At 37.3% G+C, this 16,653-nt stretch overlaps 1 protein-coding gene across 1 annotated transcript in view; it reads left to right on the top strand.

Moving 5' to 3' along the window:
- The window catches only part of GPHN (gephyrin), a gene marked incomplete at its 5' end in the record, with an annotated part of 202,461 nt that overhangs the window by 165,292 nt on the left and 20,516 nt on the right, over positions 1–16,653 (top strand). Inside the window, 4 exons of the mRNA XM_009578130.1 lie at positions 697–816; positions 5,094–5,152; positions 5,377–5,530; positions 7,475–7,596. Coding sequence (XP_009576425.1) covers positions 697–816; positions 5,094–5,152; positions 5,377–5,530; positions 7,475–7,596 — 455 coding nt within the window. The remainder of the gene's footprint in view (positions 1–696; positions 817–5,093; positions 5,153–5,376; positions 5,531–7,474; positions 7,597–16,653) is intronic.

Raw genomic sequence — 16,653 nt, 5'->3', positions numbered from 1 at the left:
TTCTGATATTTTTCTATTCTTTGTATTGCTTCTGCTGAAACTTTGTAATGTACTGTGACTTTACAGAATTGTAGAATATTACCAATTTTAGGCTTTGCTAAACTGACCTGCACAAAGATAGATATTCTATGTGAACTAGTGTTGAGCTGTCTCTCAGTGTGAGGAAATCTGCTTAAAAATGAAGCAGCTGGTTACATTAGTTTACTTCCAGGCTGCTGGTTTTCCGTATATAGTGTGCTGGTAAAACAAAACAGAACAAAACCCCAACCAAACCAAAGCAAAGAAATTTCAACTCTGGGGACCAAAGTACTCTGCAAAAATATTTATGTATAGAGAACTACTAGATTTTTGCTCATCTAAGTTTCTAGAAGGTCACCATCTAACTGTTATATTTCTGAGCCAGTTATTTTTCTAAGCCAACCAGAGTATCAGTATATTGCTTCTTCTGAAAGTTATTCTTGTGATAGATATCTAAGGGGAAAAATCTGAAGCCACCTAATATGTGACCAGATCTGAAGCAATGACCTAATGATCTTTAAATACATTGGCGTTTATACCCGTTGATATCACTAGCAGTATATCAAGAGTCATGCCACAAATAAGAATTTTAGTCTTTCAGATTACTTCCAAAAAGTCCAAATGGTTTGAGATTTTTCTTTTCAAAAGTAAATTAATTTTTGTTTGTTTATTTTTCAGCCAACTCAGACTGTGATGCCTGGTCAGGTAATGCGCGTTACAACCGGTGCTCCAATTCCATGTGGTGCTGATGCAGTGGTGCAAGTGGAAGATACAGAGCTCATCAGGGAATCAGATGATGTGAGTCACAAGTTAAAACTCATTTTTCTTTTGTGTGCAGCAGAAAATGGCTCATGATACAATCCTGTAAATATGAAAGGTAGTCCTGCAGAGAACTACAGAAAAGCTCTTCTGTTAATCTCAGAAGTTTGAGGATTTTCGCATCAGTTCCTAGTGGCAATTTTACTCACTTTTTCAGGCTGTGATAACAGAACCACAGACCTGCCTGTCCTGACATTGATTCTTCATCACAGTTGTTGAATGCTGACACCAGAGTATTTGGGAGCATGATTTGAGTGAAAGGCAAATGCCTCCTGGAGATCCATAACTACAGTCCAATTTGAGTGCCTAGTGTATTCACATTTTAAAATACATAGTGGCAATCAGATACTATATTTCCTTCTTTTCTACTGAGTTCACATTTAGCAGTAGAGCAATCTTCTTTATATTTCAGGATCATCCTGAAACTCAGCAAGATGAGGACTTCAAAAGTTCTCCTAAACTCACCGAGTAAGAAGGGGAAAAGTTTTCTTAAAAGACATATTGATCCCAGAATAATACATTGAAATATTACAGTGCAGCATTACCGCTGATGTAATTAAAGCTAAATAGGGATGACTTGGATTATTTTGAACCATGCTATGAAGATGGTTCTGTATTATCAGATTTGGTCTCGTTTCAGCAAAGGTGAATTTGGTGGATTTTGGAGAAATGTCTTGTGTACATACCTTACAATAAAGGCGTATGTTTAGAATAAGGGGTTTTGTTATGTAATTGGGGAAGTAAGTGCCCCCCAAATTTTTTTAAGCCATAACTAAGTTTCTTCGATAGACCTCTGTGCTCCTTTGAAATGAGAAAATTACTGAATTTAAGACCTCTGAAAACCAGGAAGTGGATAAGGTGCATATTCCCCCAGAACATAGTCTTAACTCTGTTTAATTTCAACAGATTTTCCAGCATACCTATAAATCATACTAGCGCTCTACCTTACAGATGTTGCAGAATACCACAGAAAAAATATGAGTACTGCAGTACTAATTCTGTACGCACAGTTGTCTTAACAAAGTAAAATGTGTTTTTTGATGAAGCACAGGAGCTGTCTGTAGACAACTGTATCCCAAACAGCCCATCTTAGACTTCTTTTGAGTTCAGAGAATTCCTTCTGAATCATTACCTTCACTTACCCAGCTGTGATTTCAGGACACCATCGTCATGTTTGCCATCATCTGACAGATTTTAAGGCAAGAAGATACGTCTCTTATTGTCACAGCTTCCAAGTTCAGTTTTGGAATGAAGTGTGTGCATGGTTCTCTGCTCAAATCAGCCTTTGCTCCTCTGCTGCTGTTCTGACAAGCTGTTCCACTTCGCCATAGCTCTGTGCTAGCATTGCGATTGCAGCTGGGGTGTAAGCAGATGAATTCTGGTGTTCAAAGCTGATGAAGACGGCAAAAACTGAAACATACTCTCACTATCCTTTCTCATGCCTTATTACTGTAAATGCATAAATTTTTACATCTGATGAAGTGAGCAAGCTGTCTAGGCTGACCTTCTTCCTAACAGAGAATTTGAGTCAGTCCTGGTTTGAGGTTACAGATGTGTATGTGTAGATTTTATCTTCCCGTAAAATACACCATTGCCTTCACTGCTTGTTAATCGTTCCGTTAGCCTTACTGAGCAAGTTTTCTGTGGCCACTGCCCACCTCATCATGAGAGGACTATCACACTGCAGAGCAACGTACATGATAACCTGTTATTTTCTACTTCTTCTTTGGATGACTGCTTTCCTGGATTCCACTTTTTCTGTGCATGTTCTCCTCTGCATGTGAGATGACATTATTTGGCGATGTGCTTAAACTCTGATTTTTTTTTAGTGAATGGTCAGCCACTTTCCGCTTCCTTTTCTTGCCTATAAGTGTGAGGTAGAACTCTTAGTTTCTACTTGTCCTTGAATATGCCACTCTGCTAATCCTGTACATAAATAATTAGTATAGTTTAATTAATATGTTATTTTTCTCTCCTTTTTCATGTCTGGGTGGCTACATATTTCAAGAATATTTTTCTTCTTAGTGTTAAGAACTCCTTCAGGGCTGGGATTTAACTGAAATGAAATCTCTAACATCTGAAAAATGTTCTTCTGAAAAGACAGAAAGTACTTTTAAAAGGAGCTCCTTGACCTCTAGTTGTGGTAGCAGTACTTAAATATCATAGCAAACATTCCCTAAATGACTGTAGAAATCATAGGCCTGAAAGGAATTACATCTATCCAGCAGGAAGAAAAATTCTCATCAGCTTGCCAAATGTACAATCATTGAGAAAGATCTTTGCAAAAACATGTCTACAGCCTTTTCATTTTGAGTTTTTATGTCACTTTGTAGGAAAAAGGAGGCCAATGTGACCAACCAAAACAAGAGTTAGATCTTACATCAAGACCGAACATCAGTATATCAGTATGGATGCTGGCTGTTAACAACTGTCAGAGTAAACCACTCGGACATAGTTCAAAATATATTAATACACAGCAAGAAGAATGCTGTCTGATACACATCAAGTGGAAGATGTTCTCAGCATAATGCCATACCTCCCTGCAAGCCCTGCCTCTAGCCACCTTGAATTATCTGGGATATCCATCAGTACCATAAATAACAGTCTCCGCACATCACCATGTTGTCCACAGTCACACTTTCCACAGTGCTTTTAAAACCTGGGATTACTAAATTCCTCAAAAGCCTTTTTTTTCTTGTTTCCCTTAATCCAGGAGTCCTAAATAGGACCTTTTCTATTACTCAGATATATCATTGGCACTCCTCTTGATTCCCTAGAAATTTCCTAGCTATCTTTAAATGTTATCAAAGATATGGAAAATTAAAATCGTCATGACTGGCCAACCATCTCCAGAGTGTCATAAAAATAAAATAATTCTTAGACTAACTGTTGCCCCAGATTTTCATCACAAGCATAAAGTGTCTTTTACAGCTTCAGAAGGGGATAAGGGAGATAAAAGAAGATCCTGGGCACCAGCACAGCCATTTTGGACACTAGCAGCCAAAAATAGTCTGTTCTCTTATACAAGAAGAGTATGAATAAAAGAAACAGAATTTGCATTAAAAGCATATTTTGAAAATACTGTGATAAAGTAAGAAATCCGTTTTTTCAGGGTTGATGTTTTTGTTAGTCATTTCCTGGTTTTCAGGCGTTTAAATTTATCCATTGTCACAGTAGGTAAACAGAATCACAATTTGTAACAACAGGTTCATTAACTTTAACTTCGAGGCCTTTAGTTTAAAGCACTTGGTTTGAACTCAGAAAATGCAGTCCATATCACCTTTAAGAAAAGACACAAGTCCCAGTGTCCTATACAACACTTTTGTTCCTGTAAAAATTCCAAATGACAATGGCGTGCGTTGTTTGTCTTGTAATATTGTCTTGTCTGATTTATAACTCTGAGGTACTTAAAGTATGAAGCACTACATGATAATGTAAAAACAAAATCTGTTCAGTCTAAGTAAGTGTAGATTTAGTGCTACTGACAGGCTGGCACTATCTCAAAGCTGAGTGTATATATCATCAACCCACTTGCAGGGCTTGTAAGTTAAATATTAACAATATAGGTCGTGTGCCATTTATTGGGATTGAATGAATCACCAAACCATCGAAATTCTGAAGAAGTAAACACAAATGTTAAAGTAGGCATCAGACTTTCCAGGCCACTGTCTTTTGTTCACAGTAAATAAACATGATGAATAAGCCTCATTCTGATTTGTACAAGGCTCTCAAGTAGGAGTTTCCACTGCAGGGATCTACACAGGAAAACCCTGAAACAGCTAGAGCATGTAGCTTCTTCACACCTTTCTGCGGATTTAGTGGCATATTGTCTGGCAGACTACTGGTCTTTTTGAAATGCCATCTTTGAAATTGTTCAAGCAGATCAAGTTGACTGAGAGGAGTAGAAGGAATCTACTCGGTATACCAGATTAACAGACAAACATAGGATGTAACATAGGAAAGATATATAAGCACAGGGATCATAATAAAAGTAAGGTAAACCTACGTATTCAGTGTTGGTCCTTCCCTGGTGAGCTCATCAAACAGGGAATTTCTTATAAAGCTGTTCATATAAAGTTTTAGCACGCATTGTATTACAATCTTGACACACACATCAGGAGAACAATGATGATGCTTAAACCATGAAGTCTCAGTGTAATAAGTACTGTAAGCTGTGTAGACTTCTGAGAAATTGAAGCTGGTTAATCTTCTTCGAATAGCCCAGCTGACCGTATTTGATCTCCTTGTTTTTGTAGGGCACTGAAGAACTAGAGGTTCGAATCCTGGTGCAGGCTCGACCAGGCCAAGATATCAGGTCTGTAAACAGTCTACTTTATAAACAGTAAAATATCTCTGTAAGGAATAGAAGGGCTGGTGATTTTTATAGTCATTTTTTAACCATAAGTAGTACTGACATTTTGACAATCTGACTAATGAACATCCCTGGACACTCCTTACCTGGAGCAGCACCAATCAAGAAAAGATACTTTCAATCTCATTCTGGTTTTCTTTCGTTTTTTTCTGTGCTATGATTTTCAGACCTATAGGACATGACATTAAAAGAGGTGAATGTGTGCTGGCTAAAGGAACCCACATGGGTCCATCTGAGATTGGTCTCTTAGCAACTGTTGGAGTAACTGAAGTAGAAGTTAACAAGTTTCCAGTGGTTGCAGTCATGTCAACGGGGAATGAGGTAAGAAAAGTATGTTTAGAATCAAGCTCTGAATTACTATATCTTCTTGGGGACAGTGTTTTGGATAGTGACTTCCACCCTGTTCCCAAGCAGACTCACTTTTTGAGCTGCAGCTCCTGCTGACATGAGGTATTTTTGTGAGTGATCAACCCGTAATCAGCTGCTTGTGTTTTCTCCCTCGAGGGCTCTCTCACAAGTCTCACACACTGTCTTTGCCAAAATTTTGGTAATGTATCCAACCATGTGCCAGCTGTTTTCCTCCTGCCAGCATGGGAGGACCTGTGGAGTAGTCAGGGTTGTAATTCATACTGCCAGTCATGACTGGAAGAGTGTATTTCTTTTGAGCAGCCCTCCTCTGTAGCTACAGTGCAAATGGCAGATAACCCGTCTTTGAAAACTGAATAGTACTACCAAATGCCTTGCTGTAGTATTGTGCCTTGATTTTTTTTTTAATAGTAGCACATGTTGAAATCCAGACAACCTCCTGTTGGTAGAACTCCAGACCAGCTTTCTAATTGCTTTGTCTTAACTACATCAGAAAAATCAGGTTCAAGATTAACTTAATTTACTAATTTTACATATGTTGTGGGTTGACCCCAGCCAGCAACTATGCTTGCTCATTCCTTCCTGCAGCAGCACAGAGAGAGAATAGGAAGAGCAAAAGCAAAAGAACTTGTGGGTTGTGATAAAGTCAGTTGAAAGACAGTTTGACCTATAATTTTGACTGTCTTTTAAGACAAACTTTTTGAAATCCAGACACAAACATAAACCCAATAGCTGTATTCTCATACAGCTTGAATATGTTGAATTTTGAAAGATTTTGAAAACTTTTAATATGTTGAATTTTGTCATCTGGTGGTGTCCTTACAACTTCCACAACCCCATTGAAGGTTACTCTGTGACTACTGGGTGGCTGAGGCCAGCCTTGCTGGGACAGAATCTTGCCAGATTTCATAACATAGGCAGGGTGTGTCGTGCAGGAAACATACCGCTAACCAAAGAACAAATCCAAAGAGCTACAAGAATTACAGGTGATGATTTTCTGAATAGTATCTTTTGTATGACTGAAGATTCTTGCATGTCATTAAAGGGTCCTTTACTGATGTGGGCACTCTCTTTTGTATCATGTGTTAAAAAAGATCCTGCACAGTAGGTTTTTTAAACAACCTATGGAAATCTTCACAGAAATAGAGCTGCTAGCCAAAGCATCAAAGTTTAGCCATGCTCCACTTTTCGTTATTCTTACCTTACTACCTAACACTATTGTTGTAATTTTGACAGATACATTGTTACTACTATTATTTACCTCCTGTCAATATTGTGTTGTCCTTCTGTGTCCTACAAAAGAATTTCTAATATATGTAAAATATATGTTTACATATGTTGGTTTTGTAGTTTAACTTCCAAAAATATGTAACACATGTAAGGCAATTGCCATGATACTATCTTGAGAGAAAGCTTTTCATCCAAAACAGTAATTGATGTAAGAACCAAGCTTTAAGCTTCTGTCTACTATTCCAATACAGATTGTTGTATTTAAAAAACATCTTTACTGGTAAGTAGACAATGAACTTCAAAATTTCTTTTAATACCTTTAAGTCTGGTTAGCAACATCAATGAGGTTCCTTTAAAACCATTTAAATAGAAGCAATAACTTGGAAACTTAAAGTTTGTGTTTTGATTTCTAATGTTTGAGATTAGAAGCCAGGTACTCATAAGGAGAAAGAAGTTTTTGCAGACACGAACCAATAGAAACAAACTAAGCAACATGGAGGATTGGACTAAATAAGCACATTACATATCTTTTAATTTAAATTCACTTTACACATATATTTTATGATAGGTGTCTAAAAATATCCTGCCCAATCTGAAGAAGAAAATTCTCACTTGTGTAAAGGCATGGTATTCCAAGGAGACTGACTGAGAGTTTTTCTGGTTCTATAGCTACTGAATCCTGAAGATGACCTCTTGCCAGGAAAGATTCGGGACAGTAACCGTTCAACTCTCCTAGCTACAATCCAAGAACATGGCTATCCAACAATCAACTTGGGAATTGTGGGAGATAAGTAAGTACCACATGTTAGTAAAGATGTCACTTCATATTCATGCGGTGCACTTTATGGCATCCATGGAAAAAAGAAATGCCAGAGAAAATGTCACTCATTGGAGGTGTCACAGTATGGGGACAGGGCACATCTTAGAGAAGATATTTTACCCTTTTCATTAGAGAAATAAACAAGTCTATTCTAATATTAAGAGGAATCATTTGATAAAATTTCTATTGATGATGTGTTTATCTTGTTTTGCCTTCTGTTTGTTGAAACATCTATTACTGCTGCAAATTGAATTTACTGGTGCAGTATCATCACAAGCACCATACTTAATACACGTAAGAGGAGACAATTCTACAGCAACTATACTCTTTTCTGATCCAATAAAGGGAGAGGGGCAGTTTCTCTCAGAGGTTATTTTCCATGCCAATTTAGAGTATAAAATTTTGTCCAATTCTCAATAACTGTCTTTTGGGGAAGGCCCCACTGCTGGATGTTGCTCAACATTTCCAGAAATATGTCAAAGAATTTAAAAGAATCAAATTTTTTTTTTCCTTTACTGGTCTCTCTACTTTGATTGCCACAGAGTAGTACCCTGTGATCAGTCTTTCTGTTCATCTGACAGTGATTGCTCCTTGTTTCCCAGTGGTAGTGAAGTCACATGTCCTGTTGAGAGCTCTAGGATAAGTGATTGAAGTGTTCAGTCTTTTTGTCCTTTGCAAGACTGCGCAGTGCCTGTCATCCATGGTTTGAGTTTCTCAGCATAACATATTTCCTCAATTTATTGAGCCCCAAAGACTTTGAACAGGCTTGCTTGTTTCTCATTTTGGGTATCAAACCAACTGACAGACCCGGTTTGATAGGGAGTTGTTCAGGTTCACCTCCACCTGTTTGAGAAAAAGGGTATTCCTTGTGGGTAGTTAAAAGTGAGACCGGATCAGAAAGAAGAAAATAAAAGGGAAATAGTAGCACCTGCATTTCACATTGATTGATGACCAGATTCCCAAGCAGGGAGACAAGGTTACTGCTAGGGAACAGCTCATTTCAAAACCAGTCTTCCCTAGTGCAGGATTCAATAAAAAACACCACTAACTTGACAGAAAGTATATGAATGGGCCAACCACTGCATGGTTTTACGATATGTGAACCAACCAGAATGGTGGCTCTGGGAAATGCCATTGTATTTGAAGTATTCATACAGGGAATGTGACACACAGCAACCGCAGCAGTTGTTGTGATCTTAGGGAAAGCAAACCCTTCTGGATACTCTCACTGCATCCAGGCATGCTTTTTGCTTCTCTGGCCTGGCAAAACTCCATTGCTGTTCCAAATAGCAATAAATATCAAAAACCTCCTGCCCATGAATGCTTCCATTGTCAGGTGGAGATTTCACGCAAACAGAGTCTAAACTCATGAGACTGTTCTTTCCAGGAATGGTATCTAAATGTTCTGGATCTTTAGAATGTTTTCTATATTATAAGGACCTTTTTAGACTTTAAAACAGAGGTAGCAAAGTTCTCAAATAAAACTATTATATCCAGAGATCAGGTTCTAGATTTACGTGTCTGAGAAAAAAGAAAACGGCCACAAAAAAGCTGTCAGCTCCTGAGAGTCATCTCTACCTAAAAGAAGGGTTGGCAGGGTTTTTCTCCAACAAAATATTGGAGGTGGAATTTTTTGCCACCTGCATGACCAAAAGTTACTGCTACTGTCATCAACATTACTGTCAACATCAGCTTACGTAGTCATTAACAGTGGGTTAATCCAATGGAAAAGATGCTTTGCCTGAACATCTTTCTGGTAGCCCCTCTGGCAAAATAAGAATGTAAAGCTTGTTTGTTCTTTATGGCCTTGTCCTAACCAAATAGGTATAGTCTCAAATTTGCCGTAAAGTCAACACCATCAAATGGAGAGTTTAACTTAAGGTCATTGTGCAAAACTATAGCTATGTACTCCATTGCGTTCAGGAATTTTTTTCTATGGCCTCCTAGGCATGGAGTGTCTGTGAATATAATTAATCTTGAAAGCTCTCAGTAATAAATAGCAAACAATTTTAGAATCATAGAATCATAGAATCATTTAGGTTGGAAAACACCTTTAAGATCATCGAGTCCAACCGTAAACCTAACGCTGCCAAGTCCACCACTAAACCATGTCCCTAAGCGCCACATCTACACGTCTTTTAAATACTTCCAGGGATGGTGTCTCAACCACTTCCCTGGGCAGCCTGTCCAGTGCCTGACAACCCTTTCAGTGAAGAAATTTTTCCTAATGTCCAGTCTAAACCTCCCCTGGCGCAACTTGAGGCCATTTCCTCTCGTCCTATCACTGGTTACTTGGGAGAAGAGACCAACCCCCACCTCGCTACAACCTCCTTTCAGGTAGTTGTAGAGCGCGATGAGGTCTCCCCTCAGCCTCCTCTTCTCCAGGCTAAACAGCCCCAGTTCCCTCAGCCGCTCCTCATAAGACTTGTTCTCCAGACCCTTCACCAGCTTCGTTGCTCTTCTTTGGACACGCTCCAGCACCTCAATGTCTTTCTTGTACTGAGATTTAAGGCCCAAGAGAATTTTTTTACTTTTCTACGTTTCACTTTTCTATGTTTTTTACAAATATGTTTTGTGACCCTTTTTCACTTCTTGGATGCTAGCTGAAAACCAGGTAGCAAACGTGTATATATATCAGTCAAAGGTAGACAGTGTCTGCAGCTTTGCCTTCAGTTATGAGAGAGGCTGATACTTTTGAATCCTTGCTATTAAAATGTTCTTTGTGTCTTGAGATAGTGTTACCTTGGCAAAGGTAGTAAGAGTTCTTTTTAAACTTTTGGTTTCATGCTTGGGGAGTCATTTCTGCAGAGGTAGTTACTTTAGCTCATAGAATAGAAAAAATGAGCCTCCAATTGTAGAGTGATTTTGCACTTTGCAGTAAGCTTTGAAAGAATAATTCAGTACTGTTGACTTAGCCAAGAATCTTCTCCACCTGATACCAGGATTCTGTCCTAGCAAGTCTTCTGCTGTTCTTCTCACACCCACATGCCCAATCCATATATTTACAACAAAATGCATTTGCAGTTCTGTTTCAGTGAAAGGGAAAATCTGATTATATAAATTAGTTTGATAATAAGTATGGTATTATTTTGTTATGTAATAAAGCTACTAAAAGAATGTTGCCCATACGGCTATTTCAGTATATAACTTTTGGACTAACATGACTGATTTGATGGAGTACCATGGCGCTTGAACAAATGCAAGAGACTTACCAGAGAGATCTTACAAAGGGTACAATTTTGACATCTTGGTTAGCATGTTTATAGAAAAGATGAACAAGTCTTCAGTGTCTGTTACATGGTTTACTGGAGTTAAACCATAGATTATGTGTGTGTGTGCTCATGTATATGTGCAGTTTATTTTGTATGTATAGTATGTCTCTAGACAGTGAAAAAGAGAAGGATTTTATATGCCTGCGCAATACCTACAGATGTAGTAAAAATACTAGCAAGCAATACTTTTCAGAAGGGAAGATTAAAAACTTTTTCTTCGAAGGTATCACTGTAATGTATTTATCCGTTCCCATATTTCATATTTGGGATTTATATTCTTTTTTTTGTCTATTTCTTTTTGTTTATACATTTTGCATTGAGTAAACTTTTACTGCATTTTACTGGGAGTGTCACTTGCTGTATACCATAAGCACTGAATGGAGTTTGAGAGAGCAGCTAATAGGGAGCACAGTTGAGTATTAGTATTGCTGCAATGGGTCAAGTTTTTTAATAAGTATGGAAATTCTGTCAGTCATATTTACAGAGCTAATATTCAAGCACAAAAATTGTTTTAGAGTAGTATTTGCAAAGACAAACTTAGAGGCTCTATTTCATTTCAGCATATTAATCACTTGGAGGTGTTCAGGTAAGAAAATAGCTTGTCCAGCTGCTTCAAAGCCCAGGACTGTGATACACGTAAATTCATTCCAACAGAGAATGTGAAAGGATGGGGAAGCATGTGAAATGGCTGTGGGTGTCTGCAGAGTAGTTAGGAGGACTTTAAAATACCTTTGCATATTAATCACATGCAAAGTTACATTTTGAACTGGCCACTCAAGTCTCACCCTATATTTGTATTTTCAGTTGAAACCAATATTTTATTTCTTTTTGGAGCATTTTAACAATTTCCAAGATTGTCATTGTTTGTTTCCATTCTCATAAATTGTATATGTGACTCAATATTCAAAATTAAAAACAGCAAATCCAAAACACATAGGTAAAATCTACAGTTAAAATCCTAGAAGCAAGCAATAGGAGAAAAGAACAAATCTGGAAAATGCGATACAGCTGAAGTTGTGTCTGGCTAGAAGCCAAGATTTTTTCTATTTGTGTTCTTAGCACGTAAAAACCAGGCTTGGTCTGAAAAAAACCAGGTTTGAAAAGCATACAGCTCTGGGTAGAAATGGAAGATATTCCATTTCCAGAACTACTCCAAACACAAGGAACAAATGCAAAACCAAAAAAAAGAAGAACCCTTCTGATGTTATTCTTGCTGTTGTGTCTTACACCTTTGCCTGAATCAGAGAATCGCTTGTAAAAAATTGCAAAAACAACTGGCCAGTGAAAACTGGTATTCTGGTGTACTTTCGAGTGTTGTCTCATGTAACAAGACCAAGTTAAAAAGGCTTCTAATTTCATTTCCTTTGCTTATAGTCTATGAAATTATTTGGTTCTTTGGAAACCATTGATAAAAACAAGAGTTATATCTCTGGTCTGATCTGTAGAACTCTATTAATTATCAGGATATTTTTGTGTTTGTTTATTTCATTTGTGTTGTTCTTTGTATCCACTGTTTATTTAAAGCTGTGAAGTTTAGCCCTAGCAAAATCTGCTATGCTGTGGACCTCTGTTTTAGAAAGCCATCTTCCATTTTGACAGTTTTCCTTCTATGAGAGACTCTCTTATTAAACTTGCTAAAGAATTTTGATCAGATTTGTAATGAATTCAATTTCCTCTGTTTTTACCTTTGTTTACATGGGTGCATTTTCCCCCTCTCTGCATTCTTTTCCCTGTTTTCTAATTCCCTTATCATTTTTCTCAGACATGTATAACATAAGCTGCTTCCAGCTGCATTTTTATTTATGAGCCTGTGATTTCACGATGGAGAGAGAAAGAATCTCTCTCTCCTTAGGAGAAAAATTTAGGAAATTCACATTATCTGCTCAGTTGCTTTAAAAATTTATCACAATAGTTATAAAATCAGCAGCATATGAGAGCTTTTTTACATTAGAAGTTATTTGTTTCTCATTTATATACCTCTCTTTTATGACATATTGTTTCACATAGAGCTCCTAAGTGACAGGTAAACACATTAAAAATCACCCTTGCTATTGTGACAGCATTACTGTATGATATCTCTAAAATAAAGGCTTTGAAAGAGTCCCTTCATATTTTGGAAGGGATACTAAGATCTCATTCAAGGATTTAGTCTGCTTGAATTTTATGTTTGCCATCCAAAAAGAGGTTTAAATCTTTTGTACTTGTGGGGGTTGCATGTAATTACCAGTATTATAATTCAGATGGAACATCTGGAGTGGAGGGAGAAGAGAGGGGAAACTTTTCTGTCAGTTCTGTGCTCTGTCAGTTTCCCCTCTCTAAAATCTCTCATGCAATATCAACTTGACATATGTCATCATATAAGTTAGAATATGAGTTATAGGCAGAATTCAGCCACAGAATCCTAGCCTCTCCCCGCACCTTTTTGATGTCCAACCTGGGTACAATCAAATACATTGTGAACAGAATTAGTAGTAGTAGTATCATTCAACAGATGACTGCAAGAAAAGGCTTGTTAGAGAAACGGCCTTAAATCAAATGTCACAATATTAGTTTTTGCTAACGTGACTTCAGTTCTAGATCTGCTCAAAGAATGATGGTGTTATAAAGTGTGATCATAGCCTAATGAATCCAGGGACACTGGGTAACGGTTTGAAGGTGATTCAGATATGGAGGGCCTCTTTCATTGTGCTTTGTCAAGAAGAATATCCTCTTTTTCAAGCAGAAACGTTTAATATCTGTCACAACTCTTGATAATCATTAGGGCAAACTTCAGATAAGTTGTCATATGTGACAAGTCATCTCATCTAATGCACATATTCAGAAAACATGAAGAAACATCTGAGCCAAAACAGGGGTGAAAAAAAGAACTTGTGAAATGGGGCAGTGCAAGTCCCACGGGATTTTCTGTACCAATAGGAAACTACACAGTGTTGACAGGTAATAAAATTTCATGCTGTAGAGGTGACAGGTGCAAAGCTAATGCACAACAGTGTGTCATTCTCCTAATTGTCCTCAACACAAGCATGGACTTCTTCCTGAATTAGCATTTATAGAATCACAGCCCAGTAGTAGAACATGACACTAAACAGCAAATAATAAAGAGGACAGAATATTATGAAAATCCTCCTATATTTGAAAACAGAGGGAACCTGTAACTGTATTTGTTGGAGGGAAATAAAAACTACTGTAGTCTATTTTTGAGGCATATGTTAACATTTTAAAAAAATACTTGGAGACATAAGTTCTGTTTACAAGAGAACTTCAGCCTCTAGGAGCCAAAATATCATTCACTTAAATGACTTTCAACCTCCTTAATATCTAGATCATATATAGGAATCTGGGTTCCCAAGTCACTGAGAAATTTTTGAGGATTGAAATTTTTCTATTAATACCGTAGAAGAAAATAATTAAAACTGATAAAGGCGGTAGATACAGAAAGATCAAAGAAGTGGTGAACGTTGAAGATGGGTCACTGTGTTAGCGATATGAATCACTTAGAAAAGTGGTTATTATTAATACGGCCAAGTATGAATTGATACATATATATGAGTAAAGAATGTAAGTAAAATTTACAGGATGGAGGATTATATCCTGAGAAGTAAAGATGTAGGAGAAGATTTGAGAATCATAGTGAGTAATCTGCTAAATACAAGTTCTAGCATATGTATAAGGAGCTAAGTCTCCTGTAGAATTAGGAGGTTATTTTTGACCTTACTTTTGTATTCCCAGGACAAGAAGACAACAGTATATTGTATAGAATTCAGAGGAGGAACATCAAATTTTTTAAGTGGTTGAAAGATATATTCCAACAGTATCAGAACTCAGACTGTTTAGTTCAACAAAGATATTCTTACAAGATGACTTGATTGCATTCCAATAATACTGAGCCACGTGGAGAATAAACTTTGAATAAAGTTTCTATTTCAGCAGCAATGGCTAGATATTAGACTAATTCAGACTGTAAATAAAGCATAATTTTAACAGTGAAAGTAATTGTCATTACGAAATGATATCAAATGCTTTGATAGATACCCATTTCAATGCAAGATTGGATATTTACTTAAATGTGATCTACAGTTCGAACAGAAGCAAGTTCAGGGAGGTTCCTAGACTATATTAAATACCAAATCAGACAAAATTATCAAAATTATTTCTCCTGGCCGCAAATAATCTCTTAACTCTTACTTCAGAGAATTAAATTAATTTTCATGTTATGCTAATGGACAATATGTAGTAGAAGCCCAAACTCAGAAGACCAGTACCAGCAGAAATAACACAGCAACAGTGATCTGTAAAGACAGAATGTCAGTCAGAGCTTTGGCTATTTTAATATGTGATGCTTAAATTAATTTGAAACTTTTTGGAAATTTCGACAAGATGCTTTCGAATTACCTCTGTGTAATTCATTGTATCATTTAGAAACATCAGTAGTTTCAGTCTGCCTTCTTGGAGAAGAACATTGTGAGAGTACTCTTAGAGTTTAGCACCTTGCTGGAAAAGGTTCTTGATTTTTAAGACTGCTGACCGTAATGTTGATGAGTAAACCAGAAGCTGGGATCCCTTATGAAATCTGACAGTCTTCTGTATGTCACTTCCTGACACAGTGACCCTATTTCGAGAAACAAAGACATTCTCTGGCAATGAATAGAAGAACAAATGAGGGACTGAAGCCATTTTAGGAAACGGCTACCTTGGGAAAACTCTCCAGAAAGAAATGGACATCTAAACATATAATCTGGATAGTGTCAATGTTTTTGCATGACTTCCAAACAACATTAGTACGCATCTGATCTGACAGACTCTTTCTGTGATGACCTATGAGGAGAAACCAGGCATGGATTTACAAGGTGATAAAGAGGATTTTAGATTTCATGTTAGCAGCGTCCGTGTGCGTGCGTAACAGCATAACAATAGTGCAGGCACACTGGCCCGGTCTGCTCCTCACATTCCTCAGTCAGACAGATCAGTGTGTGCCCAGAAGTGATCTTTGAAATGATAGGCTGCAGTTGCTATGTGCAGGGTCAACTGAGCCTGGGCTGGGGACTGGGGAGGGAGGTTGTTGACTTTGCTGTTGTTAACAGTCCAGCCAGCTGAAAAGAAGAAAGGGCTCGAGAGCTGCACAACGTCGATTCATGACCTGGTCCATTTCAATCCTGAACATCTTATTTTAGTTTTTTTAAAAGAGACATTTATAAATCTTCATGTCAAATGAAGATTTTTTACATTTTACATTTAATTGTCGTACATTTAAGAGTATAAAAACATAGATTCAGCTTATTTCATATTTCTGTTACAAAGGACACTTGTTTAAAAATTATTTCTTCCCAGTGAAACTGACTTGGAAGAAGTATATGTAAAAGGAAATGCTGTCTTCATAAAATAGGAATCCATAGCAAAACATTCATTGTTTTAAATAAGTTCCTGATAGCAGTAACTTTCTCAGTTTTGGACATTTTTTCTAATCCTGCCTCTTGGAGCAGGGTAGCTGGGTATGAAGCTTCTCATGAATGAAGTGGCATCTTTATTGACTATGGAGATATAAAATTAGGATAAATACAGCCCTTTCCCTCTTGTAGTCAAGAAGGTGACATTTAATATGCCTGAGACCCATTTCCTGAATAAGAAGCTAGAAAGTGTGAGTAAAAATGTTTCAGTGGTGCCCATCTCCAAATATTTTCCCATTATCTGTGGTCCTCCTTCCAAAATGTCGAGGTGTTTAACACTTCATTTTGCTTTGTCTGGAAGTCAAGAGTAAA

Source organism: Fulmarus glacialis, unplaced genomic scaffold, assembly GCF_000690835.1.
Source record: "Fulmarus glacialis isolate BGI_N327 unplaced genomic scaffold, ASM69083v1 scaffold7260, whole genome shotgun sequence".
Taxonomy (NCBI): Eukaryota; Metazoa; Chordata; class Aves; order Procellariiformes; family Procellariidae; genus Fulmarus; species Fulmarus glacialis.
Note: the sequence above shows the minus strand (reverse complement) of the source record. Positions and strands in the feature narration are given on the sequence as shown.